The sequence below is a fragment of the Setaria viridis genome, chromosome 2 (assembly GCF_005286985.2).
Source record: "Setaria viridis chromosome 2, Setaria_viridis_v4.0, whole genome shotgun sequence".
Classification (NCBI taxonomy): Eukaryota; Viridiplantae; Streptophyta; class Magnoliopsida; order Poales; family Poaceae; genus Setaria; species Setaria viridis.
In genome coordinates this window covers 11,288,748-11,314,757 of record NC_048264.2, presented here as the reverse complement: position 1 = coordinate 11,314,757, position 26,010 = coordinate 11,288,748, and the positions used below count along the sequence as shown (strand labels likewise).

At 42.2% G+C, this 26,010-nt stretch overlaps 3 protein-coding genes across 3 annotated transcripts; 2 read left to right on the top strand and 1 right to left on the bottom strand.

The window, feature by feature from the left end:
- The first annotated feature begins 2,087 nt into the window (after nt 1-2,087).
- LOC140221982 (uncharacterized) lies at nt 2,088-4,265 on the top strand. The gene is made up of 2 exons (XM_072291942.1): nt 2,088-2,648; nt 2,738-4,265. The coding sequence occupies exons 1-2, from the start codon at nt 2,114-2,116 to the stop codon at nt 3,625-3,627; spliced, it is 1,425 nt and encodes a 474-aa protein (XP_072148043.1). The 5' UTR covers nt 2,088-2,113; the 3' UTR covers nt 3,628-4,265.
- A 3,439-nt stretch (nt 4,266-7,704) lies between these two features.
- Nucleotides 7,705-9,855, bottom strand: LOC117846158 (large ribosomal subunit protein uL2). The gene is made up of 2 exons (XM_034727272.2): nt 9,325-9,855; nt 7,705-8,204 (listed from the first exon to the last, which is right to left on the bottom strand). Exons 1-2 carry the CDS (start codon nt 9,762-9,764, stop codon nt 7,859-7,861), a joined length of 786 nt encoding a protein of 261 aa, XP_034583163.1. The 5' UTR covers nt 9,765-9,855; the 3' UTR covers nt 7,705-7,858.
- Nucleotides 9,856-12,595: 2,740 nt separating this feature from the next.
- On the top strand, nt 12,596-24,939 carry LOC117844650 (protein EXPORTIN 1A). Its single transcript, XM_034725383.2, has 32 exons — nt 12,596-12,837; nt 13,866-13,982; nt 14,603-14,695; nt 14,791-14,862; nt 15,032-15,139; nt 15,221-15,303; nt 15,500-15,638; nt 15,722-15,790; nt 16,209-16,286; nt 16,372-16,431; nt 16,971-17,015; nt 17,277-17,375; nt 17,455-17,535; nt 18,537-18,740; nt 18,829-18,888; nt 19,522-19,632; nt 20,316-20,413; nt 20,504-20,612; nt 20,856-20,921; nt 21,433-21,531; nt 21,607-21,687; nt 21,784-21,873; nt 22,300-22,385; nt 22,615-22,695; nt 22,764-22,946; nt 23,118-23,184; nt 23,271-23,381; nt 23,514-23,621; nt 23,700-23,837; nt 23,918-24,049; nt 24,122-24,226; nt 24,425-24,939. The coding sequence occupies exons 1-32, from the start codon at nt 12,739-12,741 to the stop codon at nt 24,545-24,547; spliced, it is 3,195 nt and encodes a 1,064-aa protein (XP_034581274.1). The 5' UTR covers nt 12,596-12,738; the 3' UTR covers nt 24,548-24,939.
- Nucleotides 24,940-26,010: the final 1,071 nt, after the last annotated feature.

Below are 26,010 nucleotides of genomic sequence, written 5' to 3'. Positions count from 1 at the left end.
AATTGCAGCAATGATCAAATTCTATTTCTTACACCTACAATTTATTTTCAAACTAATCATACAAACTAGTAGAAAAAGTTATACGCATAAAAAACTTCTTTGGCTAGCATGATGCTATTTCTATTTTTTTACACCTACAATTTATTTACCTTAATTTTATTGCAATGACTAAATATTAAAAACACAATTACTCTATTTTTTCCCATACCTAATATTGATCAAGATATTTATCTAATACGGATCATATATAACAAGCAAGCTATCAATCAAATTTTAACTTAAAAAATATGTATAAATAAAAATTCTCTCCATTCTCCCTCATTGTAAAAAAATTGATTTTTCTGCATCTTTAAAGCATAAAATAAAGCATAATAACAATAAATGAAGGGAGGATGAAAGAGCTAACCTTTACAACACTTTGGATGAGTGAAATCCCCACGAAAATGAGGAAAAAGATCAGGCAGCACCTCCCTAAGGTTGCTTGCTCGCCATGGAGAAGGAGCCCGAAGCTCTCGGTCTGAGTGGCTCGGGTTCGGGGAGGAAGAAGTTGAATTTATAGGCGAGGAGTTTTTGTCCCGATTGAAACACCAACTGTGACAGCTTTAGTCCCGGTTGGTGTTTCCAACCGGGACAAAAAGCCCCACCAGATTTCCTTGTCCCACTAGTTGTTACAACCAGGATTAAAGGGGACTCTTTAGTCCCAGTTGATATTACCAACCGGGACTAAAACTCCTCCGTTGGTGGCTATTGGTAGTGAGCTTTTGATCCGGGACTAAAGGACTTTTAGTCCTGAGTTAAAAACAACCGGGACTAAGAACGTTGGATGGAAGGCCTCTTCGTGATACCCTGCGTGCTTTGGTGCCGTATCTTTCGTGATACCCTGCGTGCTTTGGTGCCGTGATACGAGTACGACCCACCAGCTAGCTACAACACGAGTACCGACTTTTTTGTATTTTGGCCCTTTTTGCGAAAAAATCTCACAAATAGGCCCCTGGCGAAACCAATTCCGAAAATGGACCCTCAGCTTGGCGCCAGGCTGGCTGGCGCCAAGGTATAACGTCTTGGCGCCAGCCGCCCTGGCGCCAAGGTCCCCACCGTGGCGCCGGCCAACTGACGTGGCTCGGAGGCTTGGCGCCAAGATCCACGGCGCCAAGCCTCGGCGCCACGATCTATGGCGCCAAGGCTTGGCGCCACCGTCGCTGGCGCCCAGCCTTGGCGCCATAGATCTTGGCGCCGAGGCTCGGCGCCAGCCTCCCTGGCGCCAAGCCTTTTACCATAACGGCGCCACTTCCTTCTGCGCAGTTTGTTTTTGCATCTCGGTCAACCAACCTATCGCGCCGCGCTCCTAGTCCGCCACCACCGCCGCTGCCGCCGCCGCCCCCGCCGTACGCGTCGTCGCCGCCCGCCCCCGGCCCCGCCCGGCCGACGCCCCGCCGCCGCCCGCCCGGCGGCCCGCGCCCACGCGCCGCCCCGCCGCCGCTCGCCCGGCGCCCCCGGCCGGCTTCCCGGCAGCCCCCCGCGTGCCGTCCTGGCCCGCCCCGCCGCGCGCCCGCCCGGCACCAGGAGCGGCCCGCCACGCGCCGCCCCGGCCGGCCCGCCCGGAGGCCCACCGCGCGCCGCCCCGGGCCGCCCCGGCACGCGCCGCCTGGAGGCGCCCGGCCCTCGCCGCGCCTCCCCGCTCGCCGGTGCCATCCGGCCGGGCTCCGCCCGCCGTGGCCTGAGGCCGGCCGCTCCCCGTCCTGTGCCCGCTCCCGACCGATCGAAGGTAATTGTTGTAATATAATGTAGATAGATAGGTTTAGATAAAATAGTAATATTGATAAATTAGAATAGTTAGGTAAAATTTAGATAGATAGGTAGAATTGTTAGATAAAATAGGTAGATAGATAAGTTGACAGATAGATATAATTGTTAGATATGATAACTAATAGCATAGTAAACTAGTTATTACGATATTTAGTTAAGTAGTTGTATAGGTAAGTATGTAGGTACATATTAGGTGACATAGTTAGTTAGTATATGTGACATAGTTAGTTAGTTGTATTTAGTAGACTTAGAATGTTTAATTTATTATGGACTAAATGAATTGTGCGTCGTTATATTGATATACTAGATGGAGAACGTAGTGAGCATATATTACGGAGGCACTGTGGAAAGGGATGAATATGGATGTGTTAAGTTTGTTGGCATGCAGTGCGAGGTTGTCATATTCGATGAGAAACCATCGTTTAATGAGTTGGTTGCAAGGGCTCGGGAGGAGTTACATTGTCATGAAAATGATGAAATCACAGTCGAGGGCATACTTCACCTAGGTTCCCCTCTCAACATTCAAAGGAAGATGGTCCCAATTCGGTGTGCAGGTCAGTGGGAGAAATATGTGAGGACGGTTATGAATGGTCATTCCTCAAGTGTTGAAGTGGTTGTTCGTCCGGTGGGAGTTGATCGAAATCCTCGTCGGTTTTCCCGACCAATGGGTCAACGGGCACATTTCGATCCTCCCGTCCCAGAACCTGTTATGGACGTGGATGTTGCACCTACTATTCCCGATGCTGAATCTGCCCCTAATGAAGTAGTTGGACATGGTTGTCGGATTGTTGATGATGTGGCGGACTCTCCTAATGAGTTCCTTTTCACTCAGAATGATCCGAGTAAGTGTCTCATCGGTTTCTATTGATGAGAGATAATCCATTCGTTCCATCCACTTATTCTTTACTCATATTTGTACTTGATGGCGCAGGAGATATTCCAGAAAATGTGGATGTGCCTCTAGTTGATGCGCAAGTGCAATGTGGAGATGGATTGCGTGGCTCTAATAGTGTTGAAATTTTGAATGATGAAGATGCATACGAGATGGGAGTGGATCTTGATTCTGATGATGATCGTCCTGTTGGAGAGATGACAGAGAGTGATATTGAGATGTTCAGGCGTATATTCCCTGGACGTCGTGATCCGATAGTTCACGAGTTTAGCGACCTGACTCTTTCCGATCAGGCGTTTGCAGAAGGACGTGATGATGAGCTCCTAGAAGCTCCTGAAGCTAGTCCTAGTATGGTTATTGAGGAGGGTAGGGTATTTAAGGACCTTCCCGCATTGAAGAGATGGTTGCAAGCTTTTGCGGTGATACGGAAGAGACCGTACAAAGTGTTGCATTCATATGCGGAGCGCCGTTACACAGTTGTGTGTGACAAGGAACGGTGTCCATGGAGGGTTTGTGCAAGAAAGCAAAATATCATCGGGAAGTGGAAGATCACAAAAGTTGTCGGTCCACACAATTGTGCTGACCTTGAGCTTACAGTGAGACATCCGCAGCTAACAGCTACCCTCATTGCGAAGCGGTTGATGGGAATATTGAAGGAACAACCCAACATGAAAGTGAGAACAATTATAAGAACTGTTGAGGAGATTTATGGAGGATATGTGATAACTTATGGTAAAGCTTGGAGGGCTAAGCAGCGAGCGTGGAGGATGATTTATGGGGATTGGGAGTCTGGGTACGAGCAGCTGCCGGTGCTTTTTAATGCAATTAAAGCGGTGAATCCAGGCATGCATTATGAGTACATCCCAAAGCCAAATGCTTGGAAGGACGGGAGGCAGATATTCGGGCGTGCGTTCTGGTGCTTCCCTTAGTCTGTGGAAGCCTTTAGGCACTGTCGTCCTGTTTTCTCTATTGATGGTACGTTTTTTATTGGCAAATATAGAGGCACACTTCTTATAGCCATATCTTGTGACGCGAACAATATGTTGGTTCCTTTGGCATTTGCATTGGTTGAGAGGGAGAACAATGACAGTTGGGGGTGGTTCTTAAGACTAGTCCGGATACATGTGGTTGGTCCTGGTAGGGAGGTTGGCGTCATATCCGATAGGCATCAGGGCATACTTCATGCTGTGCAAGAACAGATAGAGGGTTATGCACCTTTGCATCATCGTTGGTGCACTCGGCACCTTGCGGAGAACCTTCTTCGGAAGGATGGTGTGAAGGATAATTTTGATCTGTTTCAAGTTGCAGCACGTCAGCTTGAGGACTATTACTTTCAGCGCAAATTGGAGCAGGTAAGGACCGCAACAAATGTAGAAGGTAGACAATGGCTCGCTGGTTTGATGAGAGATTTAGATAAGTGGACTAGATCTCACGACGCCGGTGGTTGGAGGTACGAGTTTCAGTGCAGTAACATGGCCGAGTCATTCAATAAGTTGTTATTGGGGATACGTGGTATGCCTGTGAACGCAATCGTTGAATTCACCTTCTACAGGCTTGTTGCGTGGTTCAATGAAAGACACGCAAAAACAGAAGCGTTGCAGATTGCGTGGTATTGCAGATTCCACCACGCGTACATTCAGGAATGGGACCAGTTCGAGGAGAACGTGGACGAGAACAACGAGCCGCACACAAACAGTGCGTACAGGCAATACCAGAGCTGGTACCAAGGTGCGACGCGGCACAGGCTGAGGGCAGCGTGGACGGAAGATGACTACGCCGATATCCACTCATCCGACGATGAAGACACGGTGTACGATCAGAGTACTCGTGCTGGAAGGCAGGTGGAGGCAGGACCGATCCTGGATAGGATGGTAAGACAATTGCTTCACTTTTCTATGTTCTATGTTAAGTTACTTAGAGATTTAGTTAGTTAGATAAGGAGTTAGTGATCATCTGACTTAATCATTTAGTCATTTAGTGACTTAGACATTTGTTGCTTTAGTGACTTAGTCATTTGTTGTAGGGGCGTACCCTACAAAGCTCGGTTAGAAATATAGAGCATATCCGTCCACGAGTTAGGGACCCCGAGATGCGGAGCTTCCTAGAGGTAAGTCTCAAATTATTCTTTCTAATACTTTATTAATACGTTACATTCTTCATTTGTGTAACTTGTTTTTACTACTGCAGCGATTGTCAAATTGGCTTCGCCGTGCCGCTGCTCGTTGTGGTTGCAGGACTGCCACGACGCGAGACGTGCACGTTCCATCCCTGCGCGAAGGAGGCGTCGGTACGTCAAGCCAAGGCCCCTCAGGTTCGAAATCAATTGCATCCGAGGAAGTCGACGACGACGACGATGACGACGACGATGAGCAGAGGGCCGAGGAGATTGGCCCGTCTCAGCTCCAGGAGGCTCCCTTGACTCAGCCTACAGAGGTTGTAGGGGGCACTAGACTACGTCGTCCACGTTCTCCTTACACTCCAGGCACCGAAGCCCTTGGTCACAAGGTTAAGGGTAAGACTAGGAGGCAGTGACGATTCTGATTGCGAACTTTGTATCATATGGACTATTTGTATATATATGGACTTTCATTCTGAACTATTGTGGATTCTATTCTGAATGTGTCATATGCTTGTGTCATGTGCTTCTATGCTTCTATGCTTGTATTTATATTCACTATTCATCTCGTAATTTTGTATGGATTGCATCAACAAGTAGGGGAAATTCTGCCGAAATTTCGCTAACAAGTACCATTTTTATTTTCTACGGATATTTCAGTAGACTACGACTTCGAAATGCATTACATCGCAAAATGAACATATGTCGTCTACAAATTGCGTGTCCTTATTTAAAGTGCATTATTACATGACAACATAATAAAAGTCTCACAGTAGAAAATATTGTTCATAAATAAACCATAGAACTAGAACCTAAATATGGCTACTGAGTGCAACGAGGCCACTTTCCCTTCCTTAAGGCATCGGGATTCTCCTCAACCGCTGCTTTCGCTCGGCGTGCCCGCTCAAGCTTCTTCTCTCTCTCCTCCCTGTTCGCAGCAACCCGCCTCCTTTCCTCCTCTTCCTTGTGCTCCTTTTCCGCAGCCTCCTCTATGAGCCTCTTCTCGTACACCTCCTTCCTCTCTGCATCCCAGCGCATCATATACTCCAAAAACTCCTTGTCTTCAGGATTGATCTCAGTGTCGATCCACTGCTCAAAATCACATAGCGGTGGAGGGGTCTACAACAAATGCAATTGTTATAAAACAAAAAAATTATGGACAATAATTATAAGACAACAACATTTCCTTACCAACATGTTAATGCGGCGCTGACGAAGTGTAGGTTCAAACGCAAAGTTGGAACACATCCAATACCTCTGCCTATACGTGGCATGTTCTTCGGACTTGGCTACCTTGCAAGGATCGCCGCAAAAGCACATCGGCACTAGAACACCACTAGGCAGAGGCAATGGATCGAACGCATTTCCGGTCTTCTTTGCGCCATAACTACAATTTTGTTTATTTCGTTCTATGAATCAAACGCACTTAAGAATAAACCTACAATTAAAGTTTTTTCATTTGATCCACAACAATGAGTATATAACATAACTACGGGCGTTGAGATTACCTTAGTTTCTTAGCTTTTCCACGCCTCGGCATCCTACATTTGCATGAAACCCTAAGTTCAAAAATGCAAGAAATATATAGCGAATCGATGTGAAAAAAAGGTACGACTGAGAGAGGATACCTTGCTCTTCAGGATCCACGGATCAAATGAAAGTTTCCTAAGCTACAATGTCGATTCGTAGTCTAGTGCAAAGTAGGGAGAGTAAAAACCCAAGAGAGTGGAGAATAATGACGAGGAACTCTCGGGCAGGAAGAAGGGGCGGTATATATGGTAGAAGGCTTGGCGCCAGGGAGGCTGGCGCTGAGCCTTGGCGCCACAGATCTTGGCGCCGAGGTTTGGCGCCGTGGATCTTGGCGCCAAGCCTCCACGCCACGTCAGCGGGACGGCGCCACGGTGGAGGCGCGGCAGAGGGACCTTGGCGCCAGGACGGCTGGCGCCAAGACGTTATACCTTGGCGCCAAGCTGAGGGTCCATTTTCGAAATTGATTTCGCCAGGGACCTATTTGTGAGATTTTTTCGCGAAAAGGGCCAAAATACAAAAAAAGTCGGAACACGAGTATGGGCTCGATCGGGGGTGTAGTGGCGGCCAGTGCTCAACGCACGGAGCAATGAATCAAGGGAGGGCATCGGCACTGAGACCGGATCATGCACTGGATAGGGTCATAGGGTGTGAGCAGAGGGCGGGGAAAAAGCTAGCCTGAATTGTATTCGTTGCTTTGCCCCCGCGACTCTACCTCGGCCTCCTGAAGGTCCGAGCAACAAAGAAGGCGGCGGCAAAGTGAAGTGACGAAGCGGGCTATGCATCTTTTCAAAGGAAGAGAAGAAGCGGGCTATGCTGATAACATTGGTCAACCTAGGCTGGAGGTCGGTCGACCACTATCGACCGCCACATAGGACCGACCATTCAGCCTTGTAGGCTTTGGCTTACCACGAATGGCTACATCCGGCACCGGTCATGTCCCAAATTCCAACCAGCAAGTCATCAAACATGTTCTAGGATGACATTTGTCTACATATTGAATCCGGTGAAAAATTCATTCGAAACATACAAACGGTTGTCAAAAAATTTGAAACATTGCATACGTGTAGGTGCATCTCCTATTCTATATACACACAAAACTTCAGGTCCAAATTCGGTGCCACTAAAAATATGCAAAAGAAAAAAAAAGACAAAATTTGGATGCAATTGCAGTACATGACAAACAACTTTTTTGCATCCTCTCGCGTTTAGAACAAAGGTTGTACCAGATCATCAACGGTACACAACTATGTTCAACTGACAACAGCGAAGATTGCAATAGTGGAAAATAAAAATAGATGCATTCCACAACGTACGGTTCAAGAAATATCGGTGAGAGCACTAGACATAAAACACAATAACATACACTGCAACTTGTTTATATAGAACCAAAAATCTCAACAGTAGCCACAAAACTGATAAATGCCCAGTCTCATCAAAATGACACAAAATCCATGCAGGAAATCATGTTTTAATCTATAAGGTAGATTATGCTCCATATGGCAAAACTAACTGATTTAAGTGGCCTTATCAGACTTGGCAGCAGTAGCAGCAGCTTGGCCTCTAAGACGACCAGTTCTCCTTGCAGCAATTAGACCAACCTTCTGGCCAGGAGGAGCATCACGGCGGACGGTGGAGGCATGACCAATGTGCTGGTGGTTACCTCCTCCGTGAGGATGCTCAACAGGGTTCATGGCCACACCACGCACCTTAGGCCAGCAGTTCCTCTTCACGCGGTACTTGTGGTAGGCATTGCCAGCCTTGAGCATTGGCTTCTCAGTCCTGCCACCACCAGCAACCTGCCCAATCATGGCACGGCAGCTGCTCGGGACAATCTTCTTAGCACCAGAGGGGAGCTTGATCCTGAAAAATGCAATACCATGAGTTCCTAGAGAAGACTGCTCCATACAACCAAGTAACTCCAAAGTTAACTGAAAGCATCACGACGTATCAACAAAAGGGAAAAAATGATGCAGTCAGCAAGCAAATTACTGGTAACAACAAATATCATGTCTCAGATGGACAAGGAATCGAGGATATAGTTTGTTCTAAAAAATTAGTTTTGGTCATCTTGTGTACATCAAGATGTTTTTTGGGGGTTTCTGAGGAACATTTCCACTAGATGCCTCTTCTATTAGCTGCTTATTGTTGGCAGAGTTAAAGAGTGATATTGAACTAAAACGGCAAATGTAGGAATTATTCAAGCATTGAATGACACCAATAGCACAAAAACCTGGTGAGAAAAAAATCTAAATAAAACCAAAAGATTTGAATCCTGACGTCTTGATAAAAACAGAACAGTTCTGCACCGACTACAATAGGTTACCATATTCTCCATCTAGGACAAGGACAATAGCTTACTACAGAGCTTAGTTCAACAGTTAAATAATTCAACATTGCCAGGCTAAAGCTCATAAAAGACCTCCACATTGAACTACTTCAGTCGAAAGGATTAAATCATCGAAAATTGCACAGCTAAACCACACAATGACTGAATACCTGTACTCAAAATTACAGAACCATATTATTACTCAACTCACAGCATTGGAAGCATTTCATAGATACTAAATTGTCTGCTAGACTGTTAGTATGACCAATTCGATGTTTCTCTACGAGAAAATACCTCCGCATAGACTACAAAGGCTTGATTGCAAATAAATGTTGTATGAACAACACAGGAGGGCCTATATAGATGTATTCACAAGCTTCCTATATTCACAAATGCTAAGAGTTTCAAACATTCAGATAACATCTTCATTTCTAACCATTTCATAATGCAACTAGCATACTGCACATACTGCTAAAATTCTGCACTAGAAAAAGTACACCGAGTCACCAACATGCCCAGCGTTCAGAACCTACAGAAAACTAGATGTCGACACCATCACATCCAGCTACTGATACAATAGCACACGCAACAAAAAAAACACACAAGATGTGCAGGCTTTACGCAGAGAGGGTGTGGGGGGAGGCTAATAGTTACCTTGATGTCCCGTTGTCCGGGTTGTGGCTGATGACGATGGCGTAGTCCCCGGACGCCCTGGCGAAGACGCCGCGGTCCCCGACGTGGTGCTCGACGTTGCAGACGACGGCACCCTCGGGGATCCCCCTGAGCGGCAGCACGTTGCCGATGGAGAGCGTGGCGCGGCGCCCGCAGTAGATGAACTGGCCCGTGTAGATGCCCTCGGCGGCGACGAAGAGCTCCTTCTGGTGCTTGTAGCGGAACGGGTGGCGGAAGGTGACCTTGGCCAGCGGCGCGCCGCGGCCCGGGTCGTGGATGACGTCGGTGACGACGCCCTTGAGGTAACCATTGCGCTCGCCGAAGTCGAGGGACCGGAACCGGGCGGGGCCCTTGCGGTGGTGGGTGTGGGACTTGAACACGCTCCCCGCACCCTTACGCTGCGCGCGGATCACGCGGCCCATCTCAGCGGCGGCAGCGGCGACGCGGGGTGGCGGCGCCGGAGGGGAAGGAGGGAAAGAGGGTTAGGGTTTGGGGGGCGGAATGGTCGAGGAGGGTGGGCCGTTGGATATGAAGGTGGGCAGATGGTGGATGTGAAGTTGTGGGGTTCGTTGTGGTCCCAGGGTGTCAGTGGTGGAGGATGGCCCTGGCTGGTTCTGCGCTCTTTGAGGGTACTTTGTCACTCGACTCACTCCTCTTCCTTTTGCTTTCTTCCTTTCTTGATTGACAAAAGTTTGATTTTCAACAGTCAACCTATAACTTAGTTGACATTTTCAGATGAAGTTTTAAAATCATAAAAAATAACACTGCTAAATATCAAGAGTATACTTTGTACTGTAACAATCAACTCATCTCACCGTATGCATAAAGTCACATATATACACTTCTATACAAATTTGTTGGTAAGAAAAAATGTGTTAGTTACAAGAATTGCATGTGAGAAAAACAATATGTATAGCCAAACCGTGGACATTTTAAAGCTTAGGAAATTTTCACATTGGGGGTGTTATTAACAATCTTATGATTTTGCTTATATCAAAATGTTAACCTTTTTAAATGTCCATGGTCCATAAGCAGTGTTTGTTATTCCAATCCTATGGATTGAACTGCAAATTTTGACTAAAAAATACTATTGAACAAATGGTCTCTTTTGTTGAAGTAATTGACTTTCACTCCTCTGTATATTTAGGAATGTCTCTTTAATATTTTTCTAGCATGTGTTGTTTTGCATCATGCCCCCTAACATTAGGTGTATGGAAAATAATTGGGAAGATAGCTCCCAGTTCGTAGATCAACAAATTATAGTTTGATACCATTTTTTATCACCCATTATGTGCATTGTTTTCAGCTACAAAGCAAGTTGATATTTGTTTTCTTGCTTGAATTTGGTTTCATTGTTTGGGGGTGGGGGTGGGAGGATTGTTATGAAATGTGCTTGTTTTTGTTTTGGTAGTTGTTTCTTTGTACATATGTCGTGATAATAAATGGTAGGTCTTGTTTGGTTTGATCGATTTGAGCTTTAAATTGGAAAACAAAATGAATTAGGCTTAATTCATTTAAACTGTTGAATGTTTTGTGCATAGTTAAAACAAAGTTAACAACTAAGCATTGTGATGTAGCAATTGCGAAGTATTGGTCGTGTTTTGCTTGAAAAGGACCATAAACTAATTTACTCTGGCTAATTCAAGTTATCCTCATAGAAGATATCAAATCTTTTTTATGCAAAGATTGCACTTTATACTGACCATTAGCACTCTCACAAGAGATTCTATAGTTACATTTAAAGGATGGTTTCAACTAACTTTTACATTCAAAAATAGAATTAAATAAATTTGAATAAGAGGAGTAAGTTATATGAGATTCATCCAATTTTATAAGAAATGTGATATTGGCTAGAGAAGAGAAAAACATTGTGGCCTAGAAAAACAATACCCATGCATGTAAACACATTAAACACCTTAAAATGCAAACGCAAGGACTCCATAAATGCAAAGCCCAAAACATAAACCCAACATTGCCAGAAAAATAGGAAAATAATGTAAGGTTTCAAATGCAATAAAAAAAAAGTCAGCACTTCACTGGCTTGAACACAATTGTCTCAAAAAAGGAAAAGTTGTCATGCCACCATCACCTATCCTTTATCACCATAGGTTTAAACTAGCATTGCTTTTCTTGCGTGACATTCTATGCTAACCAATTCATGAGCCTCCTTTTCTTTTTTCTTTTTTGAAATGAACACACTGAAGAACCGTCAGTTATATTAAAGAACGAGCCAGTCCGAGTATAAAAAATATACATACACGCACACATATAAATACAACGATTAGTGACAAGTGCCACACGATCGCAATGATTAAAAGTTATGAGCTTGCCAACTAAACGAGCCTCTTTGAAGTACCTATCAAAGTACCTATCAAACGCTGCTCGTCTTCCCTTAATCGGGAAACACTTGTCGCTACCTGGAATCACTGGAGCAACATGTTGAGACAGTATGGATAGTGATGTCGAAAAGCAACTTATCATGATCCGAGCTTAAAGTGGCACTTCGTATTGCCATTTATCACCTTTTCTCTAGCTGACCTTTTTCCATGTCTCATCTCCACTAGATTTGCTCTCTATTGCTTCCTTTTGCCATGCGTCATCATTAGCATTAACGTCGTTGGCGGTTACCAACCTATTCGCTAATGATATACTTATTTGGTCTACGATGATGATATTGTAACGTATACTTTCAAGTTCCTCATTTGCTCTCCTACTATATTGGATTAGGAGTGAGAATTATCGAGCCGTAGCATTAGTTGCGCAAATACAAGCAGATTAGTAGTGAGAAGATTTCAATAGACAATGTAAACTAATAAGAAAAAAATAGAATGAAACACACAAAGAGCCACAAAGTCTCCTCAAATCAAAAAAAGGAAAAAAAAGCCACAAAAGTCGTGAAATGTGGTCGGCCGTGAAACCTTTTCCAAAAGTTCAAACTGCCGCGACGACCCACAGTTGCGTCCCGTCCAGCACGGACCGGAGACCCCGGCCTTCCAAGTCCCAAGTTCCATCCAGGCCCCTGCAGCAATTACAAAATCACCCTCGTTGCTCTCTCCATCCCAGGTACCCGTCCACAATTGGCTCCATACATAATTAGATTATCTTCGAAGTGCAGGGACGCAAGTTTCCCCAAGTTCGCGTGAATCCCCAGCAACCTTTCACCGCAAGGCTTGCCTTCCCCCTCCCCCGCTCCTCTGCTTAAACCCCGCGGCTGCGGCGAAACAATTCAAAATCCCTTGCACGAATCCGTCCGCCCCCACCCGGAATCCCCTCTTCGGCCGCCTCGCCCCGCCGCTCCCCCGCCTCGGAACCTTCTCCGACCTTCTCGGGCCTCACGAGTCCGCCCCCCGCTCGCTTCCAGAAGCGTCTCGCCCCGAGCGCACCGCCGCGGGCGCCATGGCGGCGGAGAAGCTGCGGGATCTGAGCCGGCCCATCGACGTGCCGCTGCTCGACGCCACCGTCGCGGCGTTCTACGGCACGGGCTCCAGCGAGGAGGTAACCGCGCGCCCCCCTGAACCCGTTCAATGCTGCTGATGTCACGGGTCCCGTGCCCCGGGAGGTTGTTTTGGGGCTGGGGTGTCCGGCCTCCGGCGGCCGATCGCTGGGAGCGTGCGGTATAGGGTTTTGGGCTGTGAGGGGATGGTTCGTTGGCCCGTGTTTGGTGGTGATCGCGTCGCAGCGGAATCTGTGTCCACACATCTGCTTTGATCAGGTCGATAGGTTTGCGAGTGTGGTTCTGAAATGATGATTACCTTGATTGGTTGCATTGAAGTCTACAAAGTGCTCCTGAATCAAGTAACGGATCCTGTGCAATTTACATGTCTAACACTTCAATTGCATAATTGCAAAATATTGACCACCAATCATATTACAAAACAACATTTGTATTCAAAGATTGAACTACGAACTGAATAACCAATGGTTCAAATAAAAACATGGTGAAATAAATAAACTGTAAATATAGCCCAACACAGCATTCTAATGTAACGTATGCATTCTATGTATCGAAGCTTATATGCTGTAGTTGTATAGGGGTGCATACAGCTGTATCACCAATCAACGGTCTATATTTAGCAGTGGAAAAATGTATGATTTCTGCTTTTGGCTTTCCCATTATCAGTTAAATCTAAACTGACTTTTGTGTAACCTATCAGCAACAGCCATGTTAATTAATTCCTAGCAACTTCTTGTGTTCTTCAAGCATCACTTTGGTTGTTGCAGCAGATGTGCTATGACACGTGTTCTATGTTGCAATGATACAAATTTTAGTTCAGCCTGAATTAGTTGCTGCATGTTGCTTGTATTACTGCATCAGTGTCTAAATCTAATATTACTGTTAGATGAAACTGTTTATATGCATGCTTTGCAACTGGCAAAAGCAATAAAAGCCAAACTATAGGAATGTTTATTTCTTTGGGCATTAATACAATTCATTTTACTGTCAAGTGTTTGACAAGCTCCTACCTTTTTCCTATGTGAGGTAACCTTGGCCATTTTTCTTATGTACTGCTGCTGTGTTTCAGAGGCATGCTGCAGATCAAATCTTGCGGGAGCTGCAGAATAATCCAGATATGTGGCTACAAGTGGTTCACATTCTACAGAACTCTCAAAATTTGAATACCAAGTTCTTTGCTCTCCAAGTAAGTTTTGTTTCAAAGATATGTTTTTGTATGTGACTCTGTAAACATTAAATACCTTGAAGCTGAGCAGGGACTTAGCAATACTGCAATCACTTATGGCGATCGCCCCATTATGGGATCACCCCATGAGTTTAGTGGATGGGCACTATGCCAACTGGTCATGTACTTTTGAAGGATGGTGTGGTGATGGACCAATACATCCCATTTCTCAAACCAAACCAGTTGGTTAGTTTGGAGCTAGGATTGGATGGTCCATTCCTCAAACCAAATACAGTGCAAATAGTCATGGCTGTTTGTTGTGAAATTTTCTTAGACACCTCGAAGTAATGATGTATATTAGGAGTTCATGCACATTTGTGTCATCAGGAATTGTTACTGTCATATAAAACTTATGCATGATCACACTGCTGAGTCGTGGGTACATAGTGTCCATACTTATGTTTTATTTATGCTCTTTGTTCAGTGTGAAGATTGCATGCCAACTTATACCTTCGTGCTGTAAGCCTGTAAATGGGATATTCTTTAATTTACTATGAAAATAAAAACCTCATTCAGTACAGCTGTTACTTTCCTTGCCTATGAACTTTAATTTATGTCTTATTCTAATCCTATATTTTTAGGTACTTGAAAATGTTATCAAATACAAATGGAACATTTTGCCAGTTGAACAGCGTGATGGAATAAAGAATTACATATCTGATGTCATTGTTCAGGTAATGATCAACTTATCAACCTGATGTCATCTTTTGCGGTTTGTAAACTGATTCTATCTGACTTCATTTCCACCCCTGTTTTTGCTTTCCACTAGCTCTCAGGAAACGAGGTTTCCTTTCGACAAGAGAGGCTTTATGTAAATAAGCTCAACATTATCCTGGTGCAGGTAGGCCAAACTGTTTTGATTCTATTATAGAGCAGGCGTTTTCTTTTGTGTAAGTATGCATGTCTTTGCAAGAACTATAATGGTTTATGCTACTATGACTAATATGGATTTTGTTTTTCACAGTACCGTAGATATCTGTTTCTTACTTAGCCTTACTGCACTATAATAGGTTTTAAAGCGTGAGTGGCCTGCCAGGTGGACGACCTTCATTCCTGACCTTATTGCAGCAGCAGCGACTAGTCCAACAATATGCGAGAATTGTATGGCAATATTAAAGGCTAGTTGCTATGCTTGATCAGTATGTCTTACATATTTGTGTTACCATATTTGGTTGTCTCACTGAACATCAAATATGCAGCTCCTAAGTGAAGAAATTTTTGATTTCTCAAGAGGCGAAATGACACAGCAAAAGATTAAAGAGTTAAAGGGTTCGCTAAATAGGTACAGATTTCCATCTCCTTTTGCACTTTTAGCTTCTAGTTGATAGATTGCTCATTTCTTTGATTCATTGTGTATTCTTTTGATGGCATTTTTTTTACCTGTATGGATTGTTTATATGTGACTTCAAATACAGTTTTTATATTTATAAAAAATATTTATCTATGAGTACTAATACAATGACATATTTTTTCAACAGTGAATTCCGTCTTATTCATGAGCTTTGCTTACAAGTCCTGTCTGGGTCACAAAGGCCTGAACTTATCTGTGCCACATTGGCCACACTTCATGCTTTCCTGTCATGGATCCCCATTGGCTTCATATTTGAGTCACAGCTGGTTTGTAGTCTGTTCTTATGATCTGAATGGTCTTATGTAAAGTTGCATCTGCTCGAACTAAACCTTTTCATCTAATTCTTTAGCTGGAGACACTTTTGAAGTTTTTCCCCATTGCTGCTTACCGGAATCTTACTCTTCAATGCCTAACAGAGGTAAAAAAAGTGCCATTTTCTTGTCATTTCTAATGTGTTATTCCAGTATAGCAACTACTCCCTTTGTCCAAAATTATAAGTTGTTTTAATTTTGTCCTAAGTCAAACTAATCTAACTTTGACCAAGTTTATAGAAAAATATATTAGCGTCCATAGTGTCAAATGAATGCACTATCAAAATATATCTCATGGTCTATCTAATGAAACTAGTTTGCTGTAGTAGATATTTGTGCTTTTTTCAATGAACTTGGTCTAAGTGAAATAAGTTTGACTTGGGATAAAACTAAACAACTTGTAATTTGGGACGGAGGGAGCAGTTGACAGTTTATTTGGATTTGATAACTATTGAGCCTTAGTTCTTAGAGTTGAATCGGGATTCAAGAGGTGGCTGTCATTACTGATCTTTTAAGCTATTTCAGGTTGCTGCTCTTCACTTTGGTGATTTCTATGACACGCAGTATGTTCAGATGTACACAGTCTTTATGTTGCAGTTGAAGGTATATTTAATAATGTCAAGAACTATGTGCACTTTCCTCTGTTTGGTGGCTTCCTGTTCAGTCCTTGTTTTTTCTGGCTGAGCAGGTAATACTTCCTTCTGGAACAATTTCAGATGGATATGGCAATGGTTCTAATGAAGAACAGGTATAGTTTATCCAGAATTAAAGTAGCAGTTTTTTTTTCTTGTGTCCTCTTCGGAACTATTCATACTTATCTTAATTGCAATTTTCCAATTTTAAACTGGGAGTTTTTTTTAAGCTTGAGCTCAGTTTTGACCAATCAAAATTCAAAATGTTCAATTCATTTAGTATCTTATTTTAAATTGTATGGTTATTCAACATACATGTGTAATATAAGTAATTTCAAGATTGGACGTTTCAATAAAGAATACGGATATAATAATTTTGTTAGGATTGAAATTTGATAGTGAAGGCATTTCGTTATGATAATGAGATTGTCAGATTACCAACGTTTCTGATAATGGGCAATTATAGATGCGTAGTAACATGATTACAGTCATAGCTTTTAGTTATGATATTCTAATGGGAATATTCACCAATAATGCTATCTGTTGTGTTATAATTAACTTCTGATGGGCCTTAAAGGGTCACTGAGTCCAGTTCTGCATAATGAGCATGTTGCTCCCATTTAATGCACTAATACATACTTATTTCTCTGAACAGGCATTTATCCAGAATCTTGCGCTTTTCTTGACATCCTTCTTCAAGGTAATGGCCACTTAATTCTGATTCAAGCAAATTAGTCTAGTAATATACCTTTTAACTTTGTTGTTAAAATCAATTTAGACGCTCTGGTTAGTGCATCTACTCTGTTGATGTTATATTCCCCTATATGAGAAAAAAAGTTGGAGTATATTATTCAACTTTAGAATGCAAGCTAGTTTCATGCCTGCTTTATAACCAAGAAAATATTGTCTCACAAGCCATTCCACTCTCAATTATATTACTCTTTCATTTTGATAAATGTAGAATCACATACGTATACTGGAATCGACTCTTGATGCATTGCTTCTGGGCCTTGACTACCTCATTGAGATTTCATTTGTTGATGACACAGAGATGTTTAAGGTATGAAGCTAGACCAAATTCTGGGGTGCACAAAGTATTGCCTAAGGTCGCCTTATAATGTTGGTTTTTTGATAAACAGGTCTGCTTGGACTATTGGAATCTGTTTGTTTTAGAACTATTCGAAACTTACAACCAAGTGGAGCGATTGCTGGGACTTCAGGTTTGTTTACTTGTAATACTGCTTATTTACTTATATAAGAAATGCCAATTCTTGTCTTCTTGCTCTGGGACGTGATTAGATCTTGATAATATGATTTGATCATTCCTTTTTTATTAGCAGCGCCTAGTGATATATGTCTGGACCAGATAAATTTGAAATTTCCCGAGCTGTTACTGCATTATGTTTCACACTCAGTTGTTTCTGATTGTAATTGTTACGTACTTATGTCAGATATAGATGTTTTTCCATTTATAGTATGTGTGGCACATACATGACACTAATTTGACATGTATGTGATTGCCATTTTAAAGGATGTAAGACAATCATAATACTAATTTGACATGTATGTGATTGCCATTTAAAGGATCTTTGTACTAAGAGAAAAAAAACGGCTAGAAACCCTTAGAAATACAAGCCAATAGTTACCTAAATTGCATTCGCGCCTGTGATAATTGTTTGAGAAAACGACCTCGACCCTCATTAACTACCTCCTGGCACATGGGCAGTCAGGAAGGAAAGACCCTGAGCTCCGTTCATACACCACTACTGTAATTCCTCACTGGCCAGCAACAAGGCTCCAGTATGTTTGAAGCACCACCATCAGCCACACATCTGTTATGAATTACGATGCTTCCAGATCGACCAGGCCATAGGATGATTAAGGAATCAAGACCTCACTATGCTTGGCCATCAACTACCTCACTAGCTTTACTTTTGCGTGCCATTTACATGCCTCATTAGTTTTAAAATTGTTGAAACTGATAAAGTAGTTTGCATCGTGATGCTGTTATAGAAGTATTCAGAGTTTCTGAAATTTTTTATTATGATCTGGAGTACAACTTTACGGATCTGAGCTTTTGTAAATGATGTGTTTTCCCTTTTTTTAATCAGTTGCTTTGATACAAACAATATCTTTGTGTGATTTGTGCATTACTGTTCTTTCCTGTCGTTAAATTCTGTTTACTTCATTTCTAATCATTTAGCACATGCACAAACTTCAGGCTCAGCGGATTCCTGGAACTGATGATGGTACTCTCATAGCTGTTCAGCGAAGGAGGCAACTTTATGCAGGTCCACTTTCAAAGTTACGAACATTAATGATCTGTCGGATGGCGAAGCCAGAGGAGGTTTTGATTGTTGAAGATGAGAATGGGAATATTGTACGGGAAACATTGAAAGATAATGATGTCCTTGTTCAGTATAAGGTTAGCAAAAGGATTAGTTGGCAATTCGTGCAGGATATCATAAGGACCTTTTATTAACTTCCTACTGTCGTTTGCTGTTTTATTCTAGATCATGAGGGAAACACTGATATACTTGTCACATCTTGATCACGAAGATACAGAGCAGCAGGTATGTCTCTCTAAGGGACTTTGTTATCTTTTAATTCCATGAATCCTAATTCAACTTTATCCAGGATGTGTATAAACTCTGTTCTTTATGCTGTTTCCATTTGATACCGGATTAGGTTTAGGGTAAAATGTACACAAACAAGCAATGGAACCTGTTTGGAACAAATGATTCTCAAGGAAAATGCATAGTCAAATCATGAGCAATATTGGGGCTTTTCTTGAACAGAGAAACGATCTAACAAATTCATAGGATAGTAGATTACTTTGATTTCAGAGCTACACAGGCATCTAATCATCCACTCTGACCTTATTCTGTATCTTGCTTGCATATGATTGCAACAATGTATCCTGTGCCCTTTCACTTCAGACACCATCCCCTTCAACTTTTCTTTGTTTTAACCTGGATTTCTATCATATTCATGTGCCTTTTCTTTTCTACTTTGGTCTTTTTCATCCTGCTTTCCAATTGGGACCTTGGAAATAGAAAAAAAGGATGTAAAGCTGTTAGTTATTATCTGGTGATGTAGAAGCTGTACTTTATCTTCTTAGAGTATTAAGAAATTTTTGTTAGATTCCAAGATGTTTTTTTTGTATAATTGTAATTGATATAATTCTCCATTTGTTTGACTTACAGATGTTAAAGAAATTGAGCAAGCAACTTAATGGAGAAGACTGGAGCTGGAATAACTTAAATACTCTATGTTGGGCTATTGGATCGATTTCTGGTTCTATGGTGGAGGAGCAGGTTCGTTGACTGTACCTTTCCATCTGTGGCTTCCTGACCAGCATTCCATCAATTTAAAAATCCCAAACACAATGAGTATAATCCTTTTTTCTATTGACTTGTCACAACATCTTAATTATTAGGATTTGCAGCTAAGTTCCCAATCTCTCTTCCTTGGTTGCACATTGAACTCTCTACAGATATAAGAATGAGTTGGTCCGTCCTGAGGCAGTGAGGACATTCATGATTTTTGTAGCATGACCTTGCTCCTCATATTTATATTGGTAGTATGCCATTTGTGCTCATAGATCTACTCATCCATATTCCCATTCGTGAGCCAAACACAAGGTGGATAACTTGATTATACTAGAGCCATTTAAAGAAATATAGTCTGTTCTTTAAAATAACCGAGTCTTTAACACGTCAGGTTTGCTGAGTTTGCATCAACAGTCAGTAAACACTTCAGTTTTGTGCCAACTGACGACTATGTAGTCTTCTATTGTTCAGCCCTTGTCCAATTGATCAGACCCTTATTCAGGGTCTGCCATCTTGGACAGTCAACGCATTGTTAAGCACCATGTTTCTAACTCCTGGACCTGCCACTTTGTCCCATGTATAATGCTCTGTTGTTCATAGTGTACTTTAATGTTAACATCAGCTCCTGCACAAAATCTTTATATATATCCCTGATGAATATGCTGCAGGAAAACAGGTTTTTGGTTTTGGTTATTCGTGATTTGTTAAACCTTTGTGAAATTACAAAAGGGAAAGATAACAAAGCTGTGATCGCAAGTAATATTATGTAAGTATTGCTTTCGTTTTATTTTGTCACGCTTTTATTCGTTGGGATTCAGAATGATCAGGATGTTGCTATTTTTCCTTCCATGAATAGGTATGTTGTGGGACAATACCCAAGGTTTTTAAGGGCGCACTGGAAGTTTTTAAAAACAGTGGTCAACAAATTATTTGAATTCATGCATGAGATTCATCCTGGAGTTCAGGTTACATATTCTGTTTGTTTATTTGTTAGAGAAAAATGCATTTATCTGATATTCTGTTAGTTCTGCAGCTTTTCGTCTCAATGTTATATTCCTGATGATTACCTCCCCTAGTTTTAGCAAGGATGTTTGTTAGTTTATGTTATTCTGCCATGTATCTAGCACTGCTGTATATTCTGGAAAAAATGGCCTCTGTGAAGAGGACATTCAAAGTAAACTAGAACCTAATGCTTGTTTTGTTTGCAGGATATGGCATGTGACACTTTTCTGAAAATAGTTCAGAAGTGCAAGCGCAAGTTTGTGACACTTCAGGTAATGCCAGCTTCTACAGGGTGCTGGGTTCTATTTTGTACTATTCTAGTGTCAGTAAGATCTAGGGGTATGAACTGGGGGCTCATGGTTTAGGGGTGACTGCACAATTGCCCTAAACTGGGCTTAACCTGTCCAGCGAGGGGTACTGGGGCTCTGATTGGCAGATTTGATGAGATGCTTTTCTTTTATTTCTTTTATACCTTATATAAGCACTGCACACTCCTTTAAGCAGATTGGCCCTAACAAACTGAGTAATAGACCTGATCTATGATAGATTAATCTTAGCAAACAACCTGAAGGTAATGTTCTTAACGAATTAAGATGAAGGATTATCTCCTTAGTCACCTGAGTTGTGGGAGCTGTGGTCCTCGCATGTGAGTAGTTGTGGCTAACAAAGGTGTCTACAACATCTGGACTGATGTTGTACCTTACGACATCTTTAACAATACGCCTCATCAAGGTAATGTGTGGCTGTTAACATCTAGTTTCATGTTTATCCATGGTTGTACAGGTGGGTGAAAGCGAGCCATTTGTTTCTGTGCTGTTGTCCAACCTTCCTACCACAATAGCGGATCTTGAGCCTCATCAGATCCACACATTCTATGAATCGGTATGCTGTTGAAATTAACAGTTTTTCTATAGGTTAATGAAGCATATATCTTATATTTTCATTATCTTTATTCAGGTCGGTCAGATGATTCAGGCTGAATCTGACAATACAAAGAGGGAGGAGTATCTCAAGAGATTGATGAGCCTTCCCAATCAGGTTCCACCCTCTATCTTTCAACATCCAATTTTGCTATGATTCTTACCCAGTATTCTAGTTGTAAGTTGCAACATTGTTGTATTCTAATCTTTGCAGAAATGGGCTGAAATAATTGGGGAGGCAGGGCGAAGCGCTGATATACTGAAAAACCAAGATGTTATCAGATCTGTTCTAAACATCTTACAGGTAATAAAATTCACTTCTGAATCTGACAAGTCAGTTTCTATTGTTTGTCTGCTGTTCTAAAAGGCACCTGCCTAATCAGTGTCTTCTTGTTGCCGCATAGTGCCTGGCACCTGATGTTGAGACAGTTCCTCATTAAACTTGATGCTCAATTCGTAATTTTCTTTGGTCCAATCTTAAAATATGCTTCCATAAATCGTTTTGTCAGAAGCATACTGTAGTGACATATTGCTACTTTTCTCCATTCTTGCAATACTTCCTTCATCTATTATATTTTAGATGATTGTATCAACCATCAACCACTTTAAGAGAAGCATGCTCTAGTCCCATTTAAATTTGCTCAGGCAACTTTCTGTTTAGCACTACCGTTTTTCTCCAAATTTATTTTTTTCGGTCCTTATCAAGGATAATGGTTTTTGGTGCTTGCAGACGAACACAAGTGTTGCATGCTCACTTGGACCGTATTTTTTCCCACAAATTTCAGTAATCTTCCTGGACATGCTGACAGTGTACAGGTATCTTATTTGCAGTTTACCAAAGTTATTGTTATGCCTTTATTTTCTTAAACATAACTGGTCCATGTATGCTTGTATTCTAGAGTTCAGTTGGTCCAAAATATGGTTTCTTTGGTAGTGTTGCACATTTTCTGGTAGTGTTGCTTTCTTCATATCATGTGTATCACCTGCGAATGTACTACAGAGGTAATGCCTCAGCTACTAATATACTTCCTTGCCTGTTACACAGAATGTACAGCGAGCTGGTGTCAAACACTATTTGTGAAGGAGGGCCTTTTGCTTCAAAAACATCATTTGTAAAACTTCTGAGGTATGCATTATTAATCGCTGCACCTCTTCATTGTGTGTATTTTTGCTTAATTAATTTGTAATTAACAGATCAGTAAAAAGGGAGACACTGAAATTGATCGAGACTTTTCTGGACAAGGCTGAAGATTTACCACACTTAGGGAAACAGTTTGTTCCTCCAATGATGGATCCTGTTCTAGGTGATTATGCTAGAAATGTGCCTGATGCAAGAGAATCTGAAGTTTTATCATTATTTGCGACAATTATAAACAAGTAAGTCTATCATTTCTTTTGTTCATCCATTTTGGTTCGTGATTTTTTTTAATTTAGATGTACTTTCTGCTGGGTTTTTATTTGAAAAAATGGCATTGGTTCTACCCTTAGCTTGGTACTAAAGGGCTTTGTTGTTATTGGTAAGTAAATGCCTCCTTTTTTTTTATGTAGGTACAAAGGTGAGATGCTTGAGGAAGTACCTCGCATCTTTGAGGCTGTTTTCCAGTGCACTCTTGAGGTATAGTTAATAATAATGTGTTTCATGTACTGATAAATAATAATTTTGATTTATTACCAAGATATATTTCTTATACTTTATACCAGATGATCACCAAAAACTTTGAAGACTATCCTGAACATCGCCTTAAATTCTTCTCCTTGCTTCGTGCAATTGGTACACATTGTTTCCAAGCGTTTATTCAGCTCTCAAGTCAGGTAAATATGAACTTGGTATCTCATCTTTTAGAAGTCCTGTAAATTACAATAGCATCATATCACATATGCTTATTGTGCTTGCAGATCACTTGTTGACTGTGTTTCCCTGATTATTTCATTTGTCTGTTTCAGCAACTGAAGCTTGTAATGGATTCCATAAGCTGGGCATTTCGACATACAGAGAGAAATATTGCTGAGACTGGCCTAAGCCTGTTATTGGAAATTTTAAAGAACTTTGAGGTGCATTTTTTGCTCTATCCTTGATTAAAACTCCGTGGTTACACTGAAGCTAATCTGAGTGATGCCATATCCTCGCAGGCTTCAGGGTTCCAAAATCAGTTCTACAAAACATACTTCTTAAATATCGAGCAAGAGATATTTGCAGTTCTCACAGATACCTTCCACAAACCTGGTTTCAAGCTTCACGTTTCTGTCCTACAACATTTGTTCTACGTGGTATGTATACATTTATCTGGTGTTCTATTCTCTAATGATTGTGTGTGTGTCTTAGGTTAGTTTCTCTGCTGGCATGTTAGGTCGATGGTCTAACGGAGCCTCTCTGGGATGCCACAATGGTTCCTTCTCAATACACAAATAATGCAATGTTTGTCCGTGACTATACTATCAAACTCCTCAGCTCATCATTTCCTAACATGACGCCTGTTGAGGTATTTTTATTTCTTGCTTACATGCATTCTTAGTTCAATCAGCAGGTAATTTGAAATCCATATTTCCTACAGGTAGCTAAGTTTGTTGATGGACTTTTTAATTCAAAAACTGATGCTCCAAACTTCAAGAACCATATAAGGGATTTCCTCGTTCAATCGAAGGAGTTCTCTGCTCAGGTAATGTCACAAATGCCTATGTGTCATCTAGAATAAATGTATTTCAATTTGCCCATTCTGGAATGAAAGATCTTTGACCATATTATGTGCTGTGAAGTATATGTACCCCTACATGCTTATATCAATGAATTGCACAGTCAGGTCAGTGTAAAATTTTAATCCTCTGTTGACTTTCTTCTGGTTGCCATGTGGTGCCAGGATAACAAAGACCTATATGCTGAAGAGGCTGCTGTACAGAGGGAAAAGGAACGCCAACGTATGCTTTCCATTCCTGGACTCATCGCCCCAAATGAATTGCAGGATGAGATGTCGGATTTGTAGTGCATCTCAGTTAGCCGCATAATGTCTTGCTTCGACATTAAACTTCTGGAGCCCTTGTGTCGAAGGCCCAATTCTTTGCTAGGGCGATGAGAGAAGTGCTGGCTTTAGTTTTAACATTCTTCATAGTTACACTGCTGGTTCGGAGGTTTCTGAAGTAGATAGTTGAAGGATTTAGTTGTCTGAGCTGTTTCAGACTGCCATCGGTATATTGGGTTGTATTGGTTGATTTATTAGCAGTAGCTGTTGCGTTCAATGCATTTAGCAGAGTGTGTGCTGCACCATATTGTACTATGATGATGGCCAGATCTTGCCTAGTTTTCATTTCTTTTATAGAATGAATTTCTACTGTTGCTTCTCAGTAATCAAGTTAAAAGCATGCTACATTATGTGTATTACTCTGGGAGAACCATTTGCTGGTTTCATTTTCTTGGTGCCAAAATATAATGATCAATTGTAGCTTCCTGGAGTTCCTGATAGCAGTGCTGTAGTTCTCCATGTGAACCTGCTCATCATTTTTTTTGCTTAATAATATATTAGGTGTAATTCAACCGTTGTTTTAATCTGGAATATGACTGTAAACCTTGGCGAGTTCGGTAGAATAGTGCAAGGTCTTCATTGATTGGAAACCTTTTTGATTTGATGTGGTTCGGATTACGAGGGTAGTTTTCCTGCATGTATCACTCACTTATTCAGAACTTAGCGTGCGAACGGTATAAATTTTCCATAGTGTTCTATTTTTTCTTCGAGGAATTGTATACTTGACCCTGTTGGTACCAAGAAGTTGGAGCGCGTCAAGCCCAGGTCTTCTCACGCGCAACAGCAGCCCGGTCTCCTCTCGTGCGCGCTGCCGCTTGGCAATGACGGCACCTGTGCTCCTGTTGTGCTGCCATCCATGCTACAAGAGGTTCAAGAGCATCTCCAGCAGATTGCTCATATCCACCCCTAATTAAAAAAACTACTATTTAGGAGATTTTGGAGATGAGAGAGACCTCTAACATACTACCAATCCCTTCCCCAATACCAAAATTTTTTTGGCAATTGTCCAAAACTCACCTCCTCTCCCCTTTATGTAGGGGAGAATCAATATGTTGCAGCGCTCTCCCCTATCGGCGAGTATTGTTGGGGTGTTGAAGTTTCTCGCTGCCGTCGCGGCGAGCAGGAACCAGCAAGCGCCGTCACTGCGTGCCTCCACCTCACGCTATAGCAGTGAGGACTGAGGAGTAGCTTCGTCCGCGCTCCTCTCCACTGACTCCATCACCGGCGGAGGGGCGAGGAGCCAGCTGCAGTGGTCGGGGCGAATGAGCGGGTGGAGGGGGCGCGGCCACGGCGAGGATCCAGCAGGCGCCGTCGCTGCACCTCCACCTCGCGCCATGGCCGTGAGAAGGAGTAGCTCCGTCCGAGCTCCTCTTCACCGACCACCGTCGGAGGGGTGAGTCGGTCGGGATAAGCGGGTGGAGGGGGTA

What these genes read in the sequence shown, in the direction of transcription:
- LOC140221982 (XM_072291942.1), top strand. Translation starts at nt 2,114, where the DNA reads ATGGAGAACGTAGTGAGCATATATTACGGAGGCACTGTGGAAAGGGAT. An exon ending in TTTCACTCAGAATGATCCGA is followed by an intron (nt 2,649 to 2,737) that starts GTAAGTGTCTCA and finishes TTGATGGCGCAG; the next exon opens with GAGATATTCCAGAAAATGTG.
- LOC117846158 (XM_034727272.2), bottom strand. Translation starts at nt 9,764, where the DNA reads ATGGGCCGCGTGATCCGCGCGCAGCGTAAGGGTGCGGGGAGCGTGTTC. An exon ending in CCGGACAACGGGACATCAAG is followed by an intron (nt 8,205 to 9,324) that starts GTAACTATTAGC and finishes TGCATTTTTCAG; the next exon opens with GATCAAGCTCCCCTCTGGTG.
- LOC117844650 (XM_034725383.2), top strand. Translation starts at nt 12,739, where the DNA reads ATGGCGGCGGAGAAGCTGCGGGATCTGAGCCGGCCCATCGACGTGCCG. An exon ending in TATCTGATGTCATTGTTCAG is followed by an intron (nt 14,696 to 14,790) that starts GTAATGATCAAC and finishes GCTTTCCACTAG; the next exon opens with CTCTCAGGAAACGAGGTTTC. An exon ending in TCATTTGTAAAACTTCTGAG is followed by an intron (nt 22,696 to 22,763) that starts GTATGCATTATT and finishes TGTAATTAACAG; the next exon opens with ATCAGTAAAAAGGGAGACAC.